The 18,374-nt window shown below is 42.4% G+C and overlaps 1 protein-coding gene across 4 annotated transcripts in view; it reads left to right on the top strand.

Moving 5' to 3' along the window:
* Positions 1–18,374, top strand: part of ddx42 (DEAD (Asp-Glu-Ala-Asp) box helicase 42) — a 96,914-nt gene that overhangs the window by 21,111 nt on the left and 57,429 nt on the right. For 3 of the 4 annotated variants that reach the window (XR_010969050.1, XM_068013098.1, XM_068013099.1), the window contains exons 3-7: positions 3,433–3,592; positions 11,719–11,780; positions 13,436–13,472; positions 16,399–16,545; positions 17,379–17,483. Coding sequence is in view for 3 of the 4 variants with exons in the window: in XM_068013098.1 (XP_067869199.1) it covers positions 3,433–3,592; positions 11,719–11,780; positions 13,436–13,472; positions 16,399–16,545; positions 17,379–17,483 (511 nt within the window). In the remaining variant the exon portion in view is untranslated. Of the gene's footprint in view, positions 1–3,432; positions 3,593–11,715; positions 11,781–13,435; positions 13,473–16,398; positions 16,546–17,378; positions 17,484–18,374 lie in introns of those variants that run through there. The other variant, XM_068013100.1, reaches the window with a different exon arrangement.

Consider the following 18,374-nt stretch of genomic DNA (forward strand, 5'->3'; position numbering starts at 1 on the left):
GCCACAACTAGAATATTGCATCCAGTTCTAGTCATGTGAGGATCCTTGAGACAAGTTTTACCAGAATGGTAATGAAGGATTTAGCTACAAGGCTAGGTTGGAGAAGCTGGGGTCGTTCTCCTTGGAGCAAAGGAGGTTGAGGGTAAATTTGATAGAGGCATACAAGATTATGACAGGTTAGGTAAGGTAGACAAAGTAGAGCTGCTCTCATTAGCTGATTTTTGCTGATGGTACAAAGACTAGGGGACACAGATTTAAGGTTTTGGGCAAGAGATGCTGTGGAGGGTGCGGTGGTGGTGTGAGGAAGAACTTTTTTTTAGCAGCGAGTGGTAATCAACCGGAGCTCACTGCCTGCGAGGGTGGTGGAAGTGGAAATGATTTCAGAAGGGAAATAGATGGGTACTTGAGGAAAATAATTGTGCAGGGCTATGGAGATAGAGTGGGGGAATGGACTGACTGGATTGCTCTGCTGTAATGACTAATGGGAGTCAGTTGCCAGCGATCACCAGAGCTGGCGGGCAGCCATAAAGGCGGGGCTAAAGTGTGGCGAGTTGAAGAGACTTAGTAGTTGGCAGGAAAAAAGACAGAAGCGCAAGGAGAGAGCCAAATGCGAAACAGCCCCGACAACCAATTTTATCTGCAGCACCAGTGGAAGAGTCTGTCACTCTAGTATTGGCCTTTATAGCCACTCCAGGCGCTGCTCCACAAACTACTGACCACCTGCAGGCACTTACCCATTGTCTCCCGAGACAAGGAGGCCAAAGAAGAAGAAGAATGACTATAATAATAATTTGACCTTACATTTCATGTCATTTCAATTCTGGCACACATCAATGAAGAATTTACAATGTTGCTGGCATGCAGGTGTTGAACTAGTTTATGGCAGTACGTATTGTAGCTGGCGCAATTCTCACTAAGCACGTCAAGACACTGTTGCGCTTGCAACAAAACGTGAGCTATTTGATTTGAAATGATGGATAAACAAGACACAGCATTGTGTATTTAGTTCAACATTTTGTGAGATTTTCTTTTAAAGATCTTATAAGGCCAGCTGAGTAATGCTGATGAATGCACTGCTTCATCACCACAACTACTTGAACTGTTTACATAGCTAAAACATTTAAAATTGAGAGTTGATTTTATATTGAGTTAAGTGCTTCATCCTACAACTGGAAGAGTGCTCCTCCTGCCAGCCTGTTGCATCCAGCAGATTTAATTGGTGTTGTCACTAGCTGCACTAATGTCATGCATTGTAACGTGACAGTGCTGACAACATAAAACAGCTTTAGAGTAAGATCCAAGAAGTGTCAGTATATATATCAGAGTTTTATTATGTGTTGTAAATGTCTGTGTGTTTCTTTTAAACCCTGGTTCTTTGAGGGACAAGGTGTCATGAAGCAAGTAATTCTTCAACTGGTTTGCCTGCTTGGTAGGGTCCCTTTCCAGTCTTTGCTAAATAAATTGGTTTGACAGAATAGTATCCTAATTGTTTATTTGTTATTTATTTGTTATCACTTGTCAACACACACAGCTTTCTTCACGCTTTGCTCTTTCAGTGCTATCTGCTAGCTGTTAGTAAAGTAATTCTAGTATGCAGAACCAGTTGAGTCACTATCTCTGATAGACATATGCAATTTTTTTTTAAACTGTTCAAAGCGACTAAAAATAATTTGCTTCATCCTGATGGCTCACTGAATAGATGCGCTGCCTAACTGTAGAGTAGCTCTACGTAGTTAGCCAAGGTCAGATGGGATAACCGTGGATGCTACTACATTTCTCTCTGCTAATCTAGCATAGGGGAAGAGTAGTGTTCTGTGGGCAGTCATAAAAGTAATAGATTACTGCAATGCAGTTCATGTATGGCATTTATTTTATGAGAAAGCATTGGGCTGCATTAATATTAGAGGTTCCTTTTGGATCAGCCATATTTTTTCCTGTTAAATGTAATAACAATTCAGTGCTGTGTGGTGAGTGTTCTGAAAATTGAATTATTTCTATATATTTCATTGTGATTTAGCAATTTAGCAGAACTTGGAGTTTTATCAGGAACAAGTGACATTTCAGTTCAGTTTTAACATCTGTGTGGAAATCCAAACTTGGCATCTTAATTGAAAACTTTGCTAAATTCTGCTCCTTTCTTTAGAAAAAAACAGCTGATCAAATCACCTGTAATAAAAACAGAATGTGCTGGAAATACTCAACTGGTCTGGCACTGACCTGAAATGTAAATTCTGGCCAAAATTTTACGCCACCCCAGCAAGCTGGATGGTGGCAGGGGGAATGACGTAAAATTGAGCGGGAGGCTCCAGGAGGCCTTCCCGACCCTTTCCTGCCTCCGCCCCACTTTACAAGGGCTGGTGAGGGGGAGAGAAACAGGCTGCCCGCCCCAGGCCAATCAAAGCCCTTAAGTGGCCACTTAACAGCCACTTAAGGGCCTTCACCCTCCTCCACGGGGATTTTACCCGTGTCAAGTGGGCGTCTGGGAGATGTGAAAGGCCGCCCAGTGAAAACTGGCGGCCTCTCAACGCCCCGCGGGTGGGCCCTGACAAACGGGCACAGTGTGCCCGATTGAGGGCTTCCCCTGCTTCCCCAACCACTCTCAGGACCCGAGACGCCCCGCCCTTCCCCCCCACACGACCATCCTTACTTTGCCAGTGTGCAACTGATCACCCCGGTGAGGCAACCCTAACTTACCTGTAGTCCTGGCTGCATGTCCTCGGCTGGGCTGCAGTCCCAGCAGTGACCACTGCTCCTGGTGGTGCTGCTGGGACTAAGAACTGCCGGCCCGATGATTAGCCGGCAGCTCAATGAGGCGGGACTTCCCCCCTCAAGCAGTTGGAAGTCCCACCTCGGAACAATTAAAGTCCGGGGACCCGTAAAATGCGGGACGGATCCCCAGGCCGGGCGAGCTCGCCACTGACTTTTACGTCCGTGGCTAGCTCCCGTCCACCCAGCGTAAAATCCAGCCCTCTGTTTCTCTCTCCACAGATGCTGCCAGTTGTGCTGAGCATTTCCAGCACATTCTGTTTTTATTTCAGATTTCCAGCATCTGCAGTATTTTGCTTTTATCATCAAATCATCTGCTTGATTGCAATATATATTGTACTCAGTTGCAGGTAAGGATCATAGCATTTTTGTATTAAATTCTGCAAAACAAAATCTACTTTTCAGACATAAGTTTGCAGAATGCTGTAATCTTAAAGTTTCAGGTGCTTCCTCTTCCCCGATTTGATGTGACTAGTTATCAACTCAGATAGTCACACAAGTTTATTCTTTCTCATATGAGGACTCTGTTGTACAGTGTTTTTTTAAAAAAACCTTGAATGGAAAAATATTCTGTCAAGTTTATGCACAATTCTATTTAACACAGGTACTGTTGGTGTTACTTGTATCTGTGCAGATATTTTCACATTACTGATTTGGATTTTCTAGGTATTTTGAAGATGATGATGAAGATGACAGTTCAGCAAATGTCGACTTGCCTTACATCCCTGCAGAAAACTCTCCAACCAGACAACAGTTTGCTTCTAAAGCTGATGACTCTGAAGACAGTGAGGAAGATCCTTTGGATGCATACATGGCTGAAGTGGAGGTGATCTTTCACTCCAAATTAACTTGTTTTCCTTTTTATTTGTTGCTGATTTAAGATGAAGGTTGTAGAATAGAACACATTCCATTTCAGGCACTAACCATCAACATCCAGAATTCCCACAGACTCTTTACCTGCTGTTGACGCTCTAATTTACAGGATAGATTCCAACATATAAAGCGTCTGCACTTGAAGGATTGGGAAGAGTGAGCATATCCTGTAGGCAAGCCAGAATTTCCCACTGCATAATTTGATGCAAAGTGAGGTTCCTTCTACGGAATCTCAGTCCCACCCTCAGAGCAGCACACTTGCTTTTGTGATATTTTCCCGTTTCTTGCCCCATTTCTGAGTGAGAGTGTTAATTTAGGCCGCGATTCAGTGTTGGACTGCAGACTGCCCTCGATTGCAAATCACACCCTGATGTCAATTTTCAGAATGTGAATGGTAAATGAGTAGGAGCAGGAACGTTGGCATTTAGAATGATTTAAAATAAAATTCCACTTCAGTTATGATGTGCTTCTCAGAGGTGTCTCACCCAACTGCATTTCCAAGTCAGATTGGGACTGGGCTTTGGATTTAGCAGTGGAGCTGCACCCTTACTCCCAAATTTATTTCAGTTTTGTTCTCTGTGTCCATGCCCACAAGGTAATAAATCAAGACTGCCTAAGCTTAGCTCATGCAGAATCCTTACGTTTGACGGACAGTGGAGACGTTCACCCGATCAGCCAGTGCAGGATTTGAACCAAGGTTCCAGAGATAAAATCTAACCCACTGTAATGCCCAAATTTAATCTAGCATAAACATTCTTTCCTCCTATCAGTCACACTGTTCTTAATAGAGGGGGTGGGGGGCACTCACATGTACCCACATTTCTCAAGTTTTTAATATTGAAATCCACCCTCCCCCTCCGCCTCCCTTACCATTGCAGTAATGCACACAACTAAACGTGCAATATGGCAAAAGTGTCACAATGCTGCAAAATGTGCATTTTAAAACTCTTGTGAAAGCAATAAAGTCCCACATGGTGTATTTTGTACCATAGCACACACTGAGCAAAATGTTCTCACGATTACATCCTTCATAGTTTTTCAGTAAGTGCTATGTCAGTATGTGTTTAATGAGTGAAACCAAATTAATTTATTCAACACTATTTGGCACTCATTTCATGTTTAACTGTTTGCTGACAACGCTACCACTGCGCAAATACAGTCTCTGCCACTAAAACGTCACAGTCTGTGACATCAGACAGCTGCCAGGACTAAAGATGGCGCTGCTCAAATAATCACACAAAGTCACCCTAAACACATGGCAGCACACAATGGCCGGAGGGAGATAGCGAGTGGGCCGGGGGTGGGGGGGAGTGGAGGGAAGGAGATAGTGAGCGGGGGGTGGTGGTACGGGGAGCGAGCGGGGCGGGGAGGAGGAGAGCGCACCCATCACCTCCAAGCTCTTCGGCCGCACTCTCCCCACTTTCCCCCACCCCTGCTCCCCCGCCTTACCCCACCCCCGCTCTCTCCCCACGTTACACGATGACATCATCTGCGCATGCGCCAACCAGTCCTGGCACTGCAGAACGCAGCGCATGCGCAGAGAGTAGAATCCAATCTGCGCATGATAGGAGGAAAGAATGTTTATGCCAGATTAAATTACAGTGGGTTAGATTTTATCTCTGGAACCTCGGTTCAAATCCTGCACTGGCTGATCGGGTGAACGTCTCCACTGTCCATCAAACGTAAGGGTTCTGCATGAGCTAAGCTTAGGCAGTCTTGATTTATTACCTCGTGGGCATGGACACAGAGAACAAAACTGAAATAAATTTGGGAGTAAGGGTGCAGCTCCACTGCTAAATCCAAAGCCCAGTCCCAATCTGACTTGGAAATGCAGTTGGGTGAGACACCTCTGAGAAGCACATCATAACTGAAGTGGAATTTTATTTTAAATCATTTTAAATGCAAACGTTCCTGCTCAGACTCATTTACCAATCACATGTGCGCAGACTGGCGCAGTCTGATGACGTCAGCTGCCGGCTGCGTTGTCAATAATCACTTTGTTAAATGTTATCTCAAGAAACCGAGTTTTATTTCCTTTTGCTGACTTCTGCAGTATTCATTTTATTTTTACATATCCCTGAGGATGAGCATACTTTTAGAGTTGTTCGGCCCATCAAGTCCATGCCAGCTCTCTAGAGCAATCTAGTCAGTCCCATTCTGCTGCTCTGACCCCTTGGCCCTGCAAGTTTATTTCCCTCAAGTGCCCATCCAATTTCCTTTTGAAATCATCTATCATCTTCGACTCTACCACCCTCGTAGGCAGCGAGTTCTGGGTCATTACTGCTTGCTGCGTGAATAAAAGGTTCTTCCTCACATCCTCTCTGCATTTTTTGCACAAAACCTTAAATCTGTGTCCCCTAGTCCTTATGCCATTAGCTAATGGGAGCAGCTTTTCTTTGTATACCTTATCTAAACCTGTCTTAATCTTGGACAGCTCTATCAAATTTCCCCTCACCCTCTTCTCTCCAAGGAGAACAACCACAGCTTCTCCAACCTAACCTTGTAGCTAAATCCCTCATCCTGAAACCATTCTGGTAAATCTCTGCACCTTCTCAAGGGCTGTCACAACCTTCCTGAAGTGTTGTGACCAGAACTGGATGCAGTACTCTAGTTGTGGCCTAACTATGGTTTTATAAAAGTTCAGAATAACTTCCCTGCTTTTGTACTCAGTGCCTCTATTTATGAAGCCCAAGATCCCAAAAGCTTTACTAACTACTCTCTCAATATGTCCTGCCACCTTCAAAAATCTATGCACATCCACCCCAGGTCCCTCTGTCCCTGCACACTCTTTAGAACTGTGCCGTTAAGTCTGTATTGCCTCTGTCTAACCCTTCTGCCAAAATGCATCACCTCACACATCTCTGTACTGAATTCCATCTGCCATTTGTCTGCCCATTCTGCTAGCCTATCTATCCTGTTTCAGTTGACTGGTATCATTCTCACCGTTTGCCATGCTTCCAAGTTCGGTATCATTGGCAAATTTTAAATTGTATTGCAATATCCAAGTCATCTATATATATATATATAAAAAAAACAGTGGTCCTAGCACTGAACCTTGGGGAACACTACTGTCTACCATTCTCCAGTCTGGAAAACAAGCATTACCACATCACCCTGTTTTCTGTCCTTAAGCCAATTTTTTATCCAAGCTGACACTGACCCTCCCATTCCATGAGTCTCAGTTTTGTTAACCAGCCTTTTATGTGTCCCTTTGACAAACACTTTCTTAAAACCCATGTAGGCAACATCCATTGCATTCCTTTCATCAACCTTCTCCGTTAGTAAATCTGTGCTGGCTCTGCTTAATTAACTCAGATCTCTCCAAGTGCTTGTTGATTTTTCCCCTGATCATTGTTTCTAAAATCTTACCCACCACTGACGTTAAACTGACCAGCCTGTAGTTACTAGGAATGCCCTTACATCCTTTCTTAAATAAGAATGTCATATTTGCCACTCCCCAATTCTCTGGCACCTCCTCGGTATTGAGGGAAGAGTGGAAGATTATAGCAAGCCCTTAGCTATCTCCACCCCCAATTCCTTTAGCAACCTAAGATGCAAACCATCTGGACCTGTTGACTTATCCACTCTAGGTATAGCCAGCCTTTCAAGTAAATTCTGCCTATCAAAAGTTCACCCCGTCCATTACCTCTACCATCTCTGCTTCTACTGATATTTTGTCAGCATCCTCTTCAGTAAATACTGATACAAAGTACTCATTATGTATTCTAGCCTTACACCTCTATGTATATATCTCTAAGCATATAATGTGGAATGTGTGTTGTGAGGAAGATGCAAAGCGGCTTCAGAAGCATTTGGACAGACTTAGTGAGTGGGCAAGAACATGGCAGATGGAATATAATGTGGAAAAATGTGAGGTTATCCACGTTGGTAGGAGGAACGGAGGTGCAGAGTATTTCTTAAATGGTAAGAGATTAGAAAGTGTAGATGTAAAAAGGGACTTGGGTGTCCTCATCAATAACTCACCGAAAGCTAACATGCAGGTGCAGCAAGCAATTATGATTGGAGGACTGTCCTATGAAGAGAGATTGGGGAATCTGGGCCTGTATTCTCTAGAATTTCGTATTCTAGAATCTAGAACTTACAAAATACTTAAAAGCATAGACAGGGTAGATGCAGGTAAGATGTTTCCCCTGGTTGGGGAGTCTAGAAGCAGGGGACGCAATTTCAAAATAAGGGGAAAGCTACTTAGGACCGAGATGAGGAGAAATGTCTTTACTCAGAGGGTTGTGAATCTTTGGAATTCTCTACCCCAGAGGGCTGTGGAAGCTCAGTCATTGAGTATGTTTAAAGCAGAGATTGACAGATTTCTAAATACCAATGACATAAAGGGATATGAGGATAGTGTAGGAAAAAGGCATGGATGTGGATGATCATCCATGATCGTATTGAATGGCAGAGCAGGCTCGATGGGCTGAATGGCCTACTCCTGCTCCTATGTTCCAACCCTCTTTACCCCTAATAGGCCCCACCCCACTTACTATTTACATGCTGGTAGCAGATTTTAGGTTTCCTTTTTATGCTGACTACCATTCTATTCTCATATTCTCTCTTTGCCAGTCTTATTTTCCTCTTCATTTCCCCTCTCAGCTTATTGTATTTGGCCTGGACTTGCTTGAAGAAGTCACCTGACTTGCATCATACACCCTTTTATTTTCCATTTCATCATATTCTCTATCTCCCATGTCATCCAAGGCATTGGTTCCCTTAGCTTTCGCCCTTGTTGGAACATACCTAGGCTGTACCTGAAATATCTCCTTTATATGGTCCATTGTTCCGATACAGTTTTTCCTGTCAGTCTCTGATTCCATTTTACCTTGGCTGGATCCCCTCTCATCCCTTTGAAGTTAGCCCTTTCCCAATTTAAAGGTTTACTTTAGATTGTTTCTGCTCCTCTCCATTACCAATCTAGGTCTTATGATACCATGATCACTCTTACCCAAGTGTTCCCCCAAGGGCACTTAGTCCACTTCACCCACCTCATTCTCCAGCTCCAGATCCAGCAATGCCTCCTTCCTAGTTGGACTGAGAGCATACTGGTCAAGGAAGTTCTCCTGAACACATTTCAGAAATTCCTCCCCCTCCTTAACCTTTACTCTAGCATTATCCCCATCGATATTTAGGTAATTAAAGTCCCCCAGTATCACCACTCTGTAACTTTCACACACAGGCACTCTGTTCCCTAAACTCAGAGGGTGAGCTCCAATCTGGCAAAAAAAAACAACTGACGCCCACCCCACCAAGTTTTACAAAGACATAATCCCGGAGCTTTCTCTGCTCTGACTGAGCCTCATACACTATGTACTGAAGACAATAAAAAGTAAAGTTTTCTCCGCCATATACACATCTGAATGCTGACTATAAAATATAGGCCAAGGTCTCTTGACTAGACATGGACATCAGTGATCATTTAGTCTGGGGACTGGGAGCCAGTTTAGGCTATTCTGATTTGGGTTTAAAAATCAGGAAAAGGAATATGAGTCTTACTGGGGTTAATGGCATCTATCAATTCTCTCCACGCTATGTACTGTAAAGGGCCATTGAACTTTCTGACCTACAGCTTGTCATCTGCTAATGATAGTTCATAGTCCTCACTGGTCCTCCTCTTCTGATATGTATACGAACATGATTATTATTTCTGGCGCTGATTGTTAGTCTGTTAATTGTGTGTCAATGGTTTGATTATATGCAGGTGAAGGGTGTTAATTGGGGTCTTAGTTTAGCACTTACCAGCAGGCACTCACTGAGACTGGTGAAGAGTTTGAGTGAGGAACTAAATGTTTGTAATCCTTTTATGCTGCACAATAAATGTGAAACTGAGTAAATATAGTCAGGCTTCAGCATTATCCTTCCATAACAAGCTTTCTGGAGTTTAACACTGATGTTAGTAGAGTTGCCCATTAGTTTCAATTTAGTACTTGCAAGTAGGGACAAAAAATGAAAGAACTAGTAATAAAGCAGGACTAGAGCAAATGGATAGGAAGCTTTCCAGATGGCAAAGTTGGTAATAGCCTTACAAGCAAGTAGGTCACATTATGCTCAATTTCTCTTTGCAAAGTTAGGTAGATCTCAGTTGGGACGCAACAGTTGGCTTCAGTATTCCATAGTGTTCTCACTTTTTTTTAATAGGTTTGTGGGATATAGGTGTTGCTGGCTAGGCCAGCATTTATTACCCATCCCTAATTGTCCTTGAGAAGGTGGTGGTGAGTTGCCTTCTTGAACTGCTGCAGTCCTTGGGGTATAGGTACACCAACAGTGCTGTTAGGAAGGGAGTTCCAGGATTTTGACCCAGTGACAGTGAAGGAACAGTGATATAGTTCGAAGTCAGGATGGTGTGTGGCTTGGAGGGGAAATTGCTGGTGGTGGTGTTCCCATGCATCTGCCACCCTTGTCCTTCTGGTGGTAGAGGTCATAAGTTTGGAATGTGGTGTCGAAGGAGCCTTGGTGCGTTGCTGCAGTGCATCTTGTATATGGTACACACTGTACCGACTGTGTGTTGGTGGTGGAGGGAGTGAATATTGAAGGTGGTAGTTGGCGTGCCAATCACGCAGGCTGTTTTGTCGTGGATGGTTGTTGGAGCTGCACCCATCCAGGCAAATGGAGAGTATTCCATCACACTCCTGACTTGTGCCTTGTAAATGGTGAACAGGTATTGGAAAAGCAGAAGGTGAGTTACTCGCTGTAGAATTCCCAGTCCTTAGCATGCTCTTGTAGCCACAGTATTTATGTGGCTGGTCCAGTTAACTTTCTGGTCAATGGTAACTACCAGGATGTTGATAATGGGGGATTCAGCGATGGTAATGCCATTGAGCGTCAAGGGGAGGTGGTTAGATTCTGTCTTGTTTGAGATGGCCATTGCCTGGCATTGTGTGGTGCAAATATTACTTGCCACTTCTCAGCCCAAGCCTGGATCTGTCCAGGTCTTGCTACATATGGACATGGGCTGCTTCATTATCTGAGGAGTTGCGAATGGTGCTGAACATTGCAATCATCAGCAAACCTCCCCAGCAGTTGAAGATGGTTGGGCCTAGGATACTGCTCTGAGGAACTCCTGCAGTGATGTCCTGGGACTGAGATAACTGACCTCCAGCAACTACAACCATCTTCCTTTGTACTAGGTATGACTCCAACCAGCAGAGGGTTTTCCCCCTGATTCCCATTGACTCTAGTTTTTCTAGGGCTCCTTGATACCATACTTGGTCAAATGCTGCCTTGATGTCAAGGGCAGTCACTCTCACGTCACCTCAGGAGTTCAGCTCTTTTGTCCATGTTTGGACCAAGGCTGAAACGAGGTCAGGAGCTGAATGGCCCTGGCGGAACCCCAAATGAGTGTCCGTGAGTAGCTTATTGCTGAGCAAGTGCTGCTTGATAGCACTGTCGACGACCTCTTCCAATACTTTGCTGATGATCGAGAGTAGACTGATGGGGCGCTAATTGACTGGTTGGATTTGTCCTGCTTTTTGTGCACAGCACATACCCGGGCAATTTTCCATATTGCTGGGTGGATGCCACTGTTGTAGCTGTACTGGAACAGTTTGGCTAGGGGCACGGCTAGTTCTGGAGCAAAAGTCTTCAGTACTATTGCCAGAATGTTGTCAGGGCCCATAGCCTTTGCAGTGTCCCGTGCCTTCAGCCGTTTCTTGATATCACATGGAGTGAATCAGATTGGCTGAAGACTTGGTCATTATCCTCCATGGGAAAGTGCATATGTTTGGAGATGTGGAAATGGGACCAGGCAGTGTGATGTTCCCATGGTCAAATAGCTGCTAATTTTACATGAAGCCCATCCATTTTGATAAGGTACCAGGTGACGAGCAGCATCCATGGGACTGTAGCTAACCAAGGAGATAACAGATAACACCTCTAGGCATGGGGGAGCAGTATGGCCAAAGTAATGGGTTGCAGCAGAAATTAGAGCAGAAATCAGCTAGTTTTGTTCAAGCTGAATAAAATTTATTGATATAAAAATCACACAATGTGTCAAATAATTCACCTCATTAGCCAGAGCTGCTCACTGCTGTGGTTACAATTTTCATTGTGTTACCTTGCTTTTTTTTCTAGGACCAGGCAGCAAAAGATATAAAAAGACTCGATGAAAAGGAATTTGAGAAGAAAAATGCAAAGTAAGAACCATTTCTACTGTTTAATTTCTAGTCTTTAATTTCTCACAAGCTCATTTGTAATTGCATTGTTACAATAAGCTGCGCTTTATGATTCGCTTATCAGACCTAATGAATATACCTTAGCCTTCTTATTGAAAAAAAGTAGAACAAAATAAAATTGACAACTCTTTTCCAGCCCAATTTGTGTCTGATCCCACAAAATTGGCACACAATTGAAATCATGATAACCAAACAAAATGCTTCATAAATATATATTTTTGAAAGAAACATAACAGAGGCTAGGGAGTCTATTACTGAACCACAGAAATGGTGGGTGATTCAAGGAGTGGGAAGTGCTAGTTTTCTCAAAAACCTGAAAGAGAAAGAAACAAATAGTTGCATTTTATGGAACCTTAAATTGTCAGTGTTTTACACTGTGATCTCAAATATGCAAGGTGTCCTGACACTAAGAATGGTGAAACACGAGGCGAGACGTGGGTATAGGTAGTAGATCATCCTTGACAAATCCGTTCGAGTTCTTTGAGGATATAATTGAGTTAATTGATGGGGGTAACCCAGTAGATTGAATATATGTTTGAATACTGGAATGACTTGGGCGGGGTCTGCAACCATGCCTTGCTGTTCCTATGGAGCCAGTCCAATATACTCTGTTTCAGGCCTCACTCAAGAAGCCAAGACAGGAGAAGGACCTGACTTTTTCTCCCCCCTTCTTAGGTATAGGTTCAACACTAGAAAAAGTCGCAATAAATCTGAGTTCTGCATCATTTTTCCAATCCACTTTGTACACCGTTTAAATTTAAGGACTAACCCAACACTTCTTCAAATTGTGTGCAGATCCAAGTTAGGATGATAAAAGTATTTGTCCAGAATCCTTCTATGAGCGAGATTCTGACTGTATCTTGGGCCGAAGTCAGAAGGCTAAGGCATATTGAAAAAGGGTGGTAGTCTGAGATCAGTGCTTCAATATTAGCGCGCTCTGTAAATTGGATCTAATATTCCTTCAAACTTTTCTTTACTACCTGTGATGGTTTTTACCGTATAGCAAGCGTAGTTGAGAATATTGATCTAATTTGTTCAGATATATGGCAATGCCATGTAAATTGAATATCAATGAGAGTTTGAAAGCACATGAGCTTAAATGTGTTTATTTAAAAGAAGTAACATTGAAGCTGTTAAGAACTGCAGTTGACTCAACCATTTACTTGAGCAGCGCTCCATAGTTGGATTTTTTTTGTGATTTGAGTGCAATCATGAAATCCAATATTATTCCTTTGATCTACATCTAACCTTCGCAACAATAACTGCTGTTCAGGAATATTATGTATTATTTATGTAACATGGCATTGCATTAATCAAATAAAAGGTAGTCTGCAAGAATTAATTTGTAGAATACTGTTTTTGTGTAATTAAAATTGATTTGTCCCTTAAGAAAGTTGCTGAGAATGCCCATGTTGTTCGAAAATCTGCTGAACAGAAGAGTCATTTTGGTATTTTGTATTTCCCTGATTTTAAAACAGGAGCAAAATGTGTAAAGATTTACAAGAAACTAGGAACTTCTGGGTGTATTCACACTGTGATCATTTCATGCTTTGCTGCATTCGCGCTGGGTCTGTTGAACACTTGTAGGGAGTTGGTTTTTCCCTTTGTTTTTGCAGGGGTATAAGGGATGACATTGAAGAGGAAGATGACCATGTGAGTTCTTGTGCTGTCTTTCTTGCATATACTGAAAATAATCTGTTAAGCAAATAATGCAGATAGTTATGCATCCACTGTAGCCTTTGGTCTGGATCAATTCTTGGTATGCAGCCATGACTCCAAGAAGGTGCCTAATTCCACCTTGTGGTGTCCTTGAGGTTTTTCCATAAGTCGGGCCTACATTATGGAAGTGAATTCTGCTTTCCTGCTCCATCTGGATTATTTTTGCAGGACTACTGCCCTGGAGCAGGAATAGCTAGTTACCAGTGTTGCCCTAAATTGACAATCCCAGCAATTTACCTGTGGTTCAGCTGGTCAATACAGTGCCCTGTAGCAGCTGTGGTTGTCATTGGACCATCCAGATGTGTTGACTGAGTTTCCACTCATCACTGAAAGGAATTTTTTGACATATGAAAAATGCTCAACATATCAACTTAGAACCATATCAATGACTTGGTGCGAACTCTAGGCTGCAGTATAAGAAGTCTGTTTATTTAAAGTGATTGAAAATTTTCAGTTATGTTGTAATTGAGAACCCCGACAGGTTTTTCAAAAATAATGTTCTTAGTAATTTTGTTTCTTCTTAGCAACAGCTACTGTTTAAAAGAGTAAAATGAATCAGTGAGCTAACCTAAACTATATCCCTCATCTTGAAGGGTTTTGTTAATGCAAGGATTTTGCATTTTTCCCCCTGTGTGCTACTTCTCGGGTTTTCCAAGTAAAGGTTAGATCTCTGTTAATTGCAGTTTCTGATTTGCCTTCCAGTGGTCTGTGTAACTAGGTTACAGAGCTACAGTTGATTTTTGCTGTATTTTTCTAAGACCATGATTTTGTCACGGGCCCTGTGATATTTTTAATTAAAAAGAATTGTCAAAGGACAGCAGTGATAGTAATTCTTCCTGATTGACTGGAGCCTTGTCAATCATGTAGAGCATCTCCCCTCAGCAGAATGAAAATATGCTTTCTCTACCGATCCATGTCTGTTCAAACAAATACCAAGCAGTGATTATAGAAATAAGCAGCAACATGAGTGAGGTGAACACAGGAGAAAATTAACATTTAAAAAAAAGCAAGGCAAAATTGGGGGAGAAGAGAAGAAGTGAAGGACCGAGAGAGAGAGGGGAGTCGAGTGGTGAGGGAGAGGCAGGTGAGGCACAGAAATGAAGGAAAACAAAGCCAATTGGATGGAAGGGTGAGATAGAGACAAGTGGAAGAGGTGAGTGTTGCTGAATAACATCAGAGACAGTACTGAAGAGGAGAGAGAAAGAGCAAGGGATACAGATCTAATGGAGGGGAGATGGGAGGAGATACGGGAGGGGGAGGAAAGAGATGGGACTAAAAGGACGGAAGAAGAGAGAGAGATGGAAGGGAGGGTGGAACAGTACCAAGGGACAGACTAGACTGAATGGGACTGTAGGGAATGGAGAGATGTGATAGAGTGGGTCTTGACGTGATAGGAGGGGGCAACAGACTTGGACTGGAGCAGAAGAAGTAACAAAGACAGGGAAGGGTGGAGACAATGTGAGACTGGAAGGAAGAGAGACAGAAGTGTCTGAGAGAAATAGGGATGAAGTGGGGAGAGAAACAGATCAGTAGGAAAGGAGGAGAAAGAGAGAGAAATATTCAAAGCGAAAAGGGTAGAGAGAAGCTGAGGTAAAGGAGAGAAGATGTACAGATAGGCTTATTTGGGAAGGAAGAGTAAAGGGGCGGAATGTGGAGTAGGGAGAGTAATATAACAAAATAATGCTGAAAGAAAAAAATGATGCGGGGTGGGGAGTAGAAATTGCTGGAAATGCATGGCTCGTCTGGCCAGTCAATTAACATTTCAGGAGTAGTTCTATTGTCAGAACACATGTAGAAAGTAGCATTTTGTGGTTTATGACTGCAGATTCCAAAAAAAACCATGAGAAAATTGCATGCCTAATAATAGATATAAATTAAAATCATCTTTGGGTTTTTAATGAATCAAGTGAGAAATTTGTTGTTACATTTTTACTACTTACTGAATAGATCCAAGGTACTTCTCGAGTTCAATTGATTGTAATATTAGAACAGTACTAAGTTCCATCTAGCACTTTTTTTAAAAATTCAGTATTTACAGCAGCTGATTTACATTTGCTTTCTTTTGACATCTGTTAGCATCCAAAAAGTATGTGTCTATGCTTCTGTCACCGGGATAGTGTGAATGCAGGGAACCAGAACACTGATGCTGCTCTCTGCTGTGAAGCTCCTTAGGTCCCACGCTGCAATATACCAGCAATAAATTGCTGATCCCGAAGGAGGAAGGGTGAACACAGTGATAGCTATAGCAATAACCAGAAAAGGTAGATAGCCAGGAGAGGATTGGAGCAGAGGGTAGATGGAAGCAAGGTTCCACGAGCAATTAAATTCCGGAAAGGACGTCTTTAAAAGATCAGGAGAAACAAATTAATAGTGTGGATGAGAACGAATTGGGAATAAATAAATCACTGAAAAAGAGAGAACAAAATATACACTAACAATAAAAGAAGGAAAAGTATGCACAGTGCACACAGGATGCACTAAAACTCACGTAAGCATTGGGAGAAGATTTTCTGTGTATATGTGTGCTGTGCATTTAGAAAGCATAGGTTGATAATTTTATTACACAATTTATGGAGGAAATCTTCCCCTCAACAAACACTAATGGTGTATTGGGGCGGCCAACTGGCACTACAAACTGGTTTCCTGTCCTTCCAGAGAGAATGCCCTTTTAAATTTTTTTTTTCCCTATTCATAGTTTTTTTGTGTGTTGGATATATCGGTCAAATTGATCGATTTTATGAATACTGCTTGAAAGGCTTGAATTTTCCAGGGGATTCTTGTAGTTAGAGGAAGTGTTCAGTACACTGAGCGGTGCTGCGTTCTCTCTCCAGTTTGACTTGTGGATTACGTTTATGTGCAGGAAGCCTATTTTCGATACATGGCTGAAAACCCTAATGCTGGTGTGGTTCAGGAAGAGGAGGATGATATTGAATATGACAGTGATGGTAATCCCATACCTCCACTAAAGAAAGTAATTGATCCATTGCCTCCTATTGACCATTCGGAGGTAAGCAACGATCTGAAAAGTTCCAAACTGTACAGTGTCTGGCTGTTGGGTCCTCTTGAATATGAGTCTTTTGAACAAGCACCCTCTGCTGTAAATGCCTGACTTGGCTGATGGATCAGTTTGAATCTCAGGATTATTTAACTCGCCCCTGTGGATTATATATAGTAGGGCATGAGAAAATGTGTTTGTGGATGGGGCAGCTAATGTCAGGGCATCCCCTGTCTTAAGACCCAGTCTTTATGACAAAAATGTTGGGTTAAAGAGGAAAATGACTCTTTTGCTTTTACAAAAAGGGACTTTTTTCCACATCAACTTACCTTTATGAAGCATTGAGTGAGCCTGGCTAATACTGAATTATGAGCAATTTTGTGTTATTGTACCAACTGAAAACTGGATTGAAACTCCACCAAACTCACTTCTTTAAAAAAATAAATGTGGTCAACAGTAGCTTCTTAAGTATGGATTTTCATTCCAGACTCCAGAGGTAAAAGGTCAGTGCTGTAATTAGCTATCCAGTCTTTGATGTGTGTACGTATTTGTTTTAAAGCATGTTTGGATTTCAAGGGTTTTGCTTCTAACAATGTATTAAAGGCAAATCTTCTGAGACTGCTCAATCTTTCTTACCTTCCACATGGCTTCTGCTAATCTGAAGATTCTGAGCTGTTTCCCAATTTAGTCGATGCATAACATCATTGGACATTATTATAAACTGCATCCCGTCAAGGGGACAGAAGAGAATTTTTTTAATAAAATATAAGATGTTGGTAATTTGTCACTTTTAAAATGCTGTTGAAATGAGCCAGATGGTGCCAGTAACTTATGAATCCTTTTAGATTGAATACCAGCCTTTTGAGAAGAATTTCTACATTGAACATGAAGAATTGGCGAAGCTTTCACTCATACCATTAGCTGAACTCCGGCAGAAACTGAACTTGAGAGTAAGTTTCTAATTTCCTCTACTAATACTTTGTATTAATATGTTGACAGGCAATTGGTAAAATAAGTGATCACCTAATCTTCCAACTCAAGTAGCAGTTTGGTTGATGCTAATCAAACTGTTGAATGTTTGCTCTGACCAATTTACAGGTGTCGTGAATGGTCATGCTGTGTAAAGAATATGTTCCCTGTTAACCTGCATTGAAATTAAAGCTGCCATCAGTACATTTCAGACTCTGTATTTCAATCATGAGCTTACCAGTTGTATTGGTCCAGCAGTAATGATAATACTGGTGAAACCAAATGCCAAACAGATTACATCTCTGCACAATCTCATTGTGTAATAAAGAATAATGAAGGCTGGATTATTTGAAAGATGCAGTCCATATCCAGCTTCAGATCAGATTGTTGTATACCTCTAACTTGGTTGTTGTAGTCTGATGTAATTTCAGCTCCTATTTTGCAGCACACTCCACTCTGGGTTTAATAAAGATCCAATCATAGTTTCTTTCCGTAACACAGTCTTTGGGCTGAATTTTATTCGGGTGCGCAGCAGCGCCCTATTAACTCAGCGGGGTGCCTGCATTTAGCAGCTGCCGCAGAGCCCTCGCTATATTACACACAGGGGCCCATTAGAGCACAGTGCCGAGCCACCTTCCCCATAAAATGTGGGGAGAGGCGGGACATTCGGCGCAGTGAGAGAGTTTTTGACAGCTGTGCAGCAGGTGCTGAGGCCCTATTTTAAGCACCCCAGCATCTGTTTCCTGACCGCTGTCAAAGAAAACTGACTGCTAAAGAGTGGGGCTGCTGTCAATCTGGCAGCAAAGCAGAAAGTGCTGCAAAAATCCAGCAGGTCAGGCAGCATCTGTGGAGAGAGAAGCAGAGTTAACTTG

The sequence above is a fragment of the Heterodontus francisci genome, chromosome 33 (genome assembly GCF_036365525.1).
Source record: "Heterodontus francisci isolate sHetFra1 chromosome 33, sHetFra1.hap1, whole genome shotgun sequence".
Taxonomy (NCBI): domain Eukaryota; kingdom Metazoa; phylum Chordata; class Chondrichthyes; order Heterodontiformes; family Heterodontidae; genus Heterodontus; species Heterodontus francisci.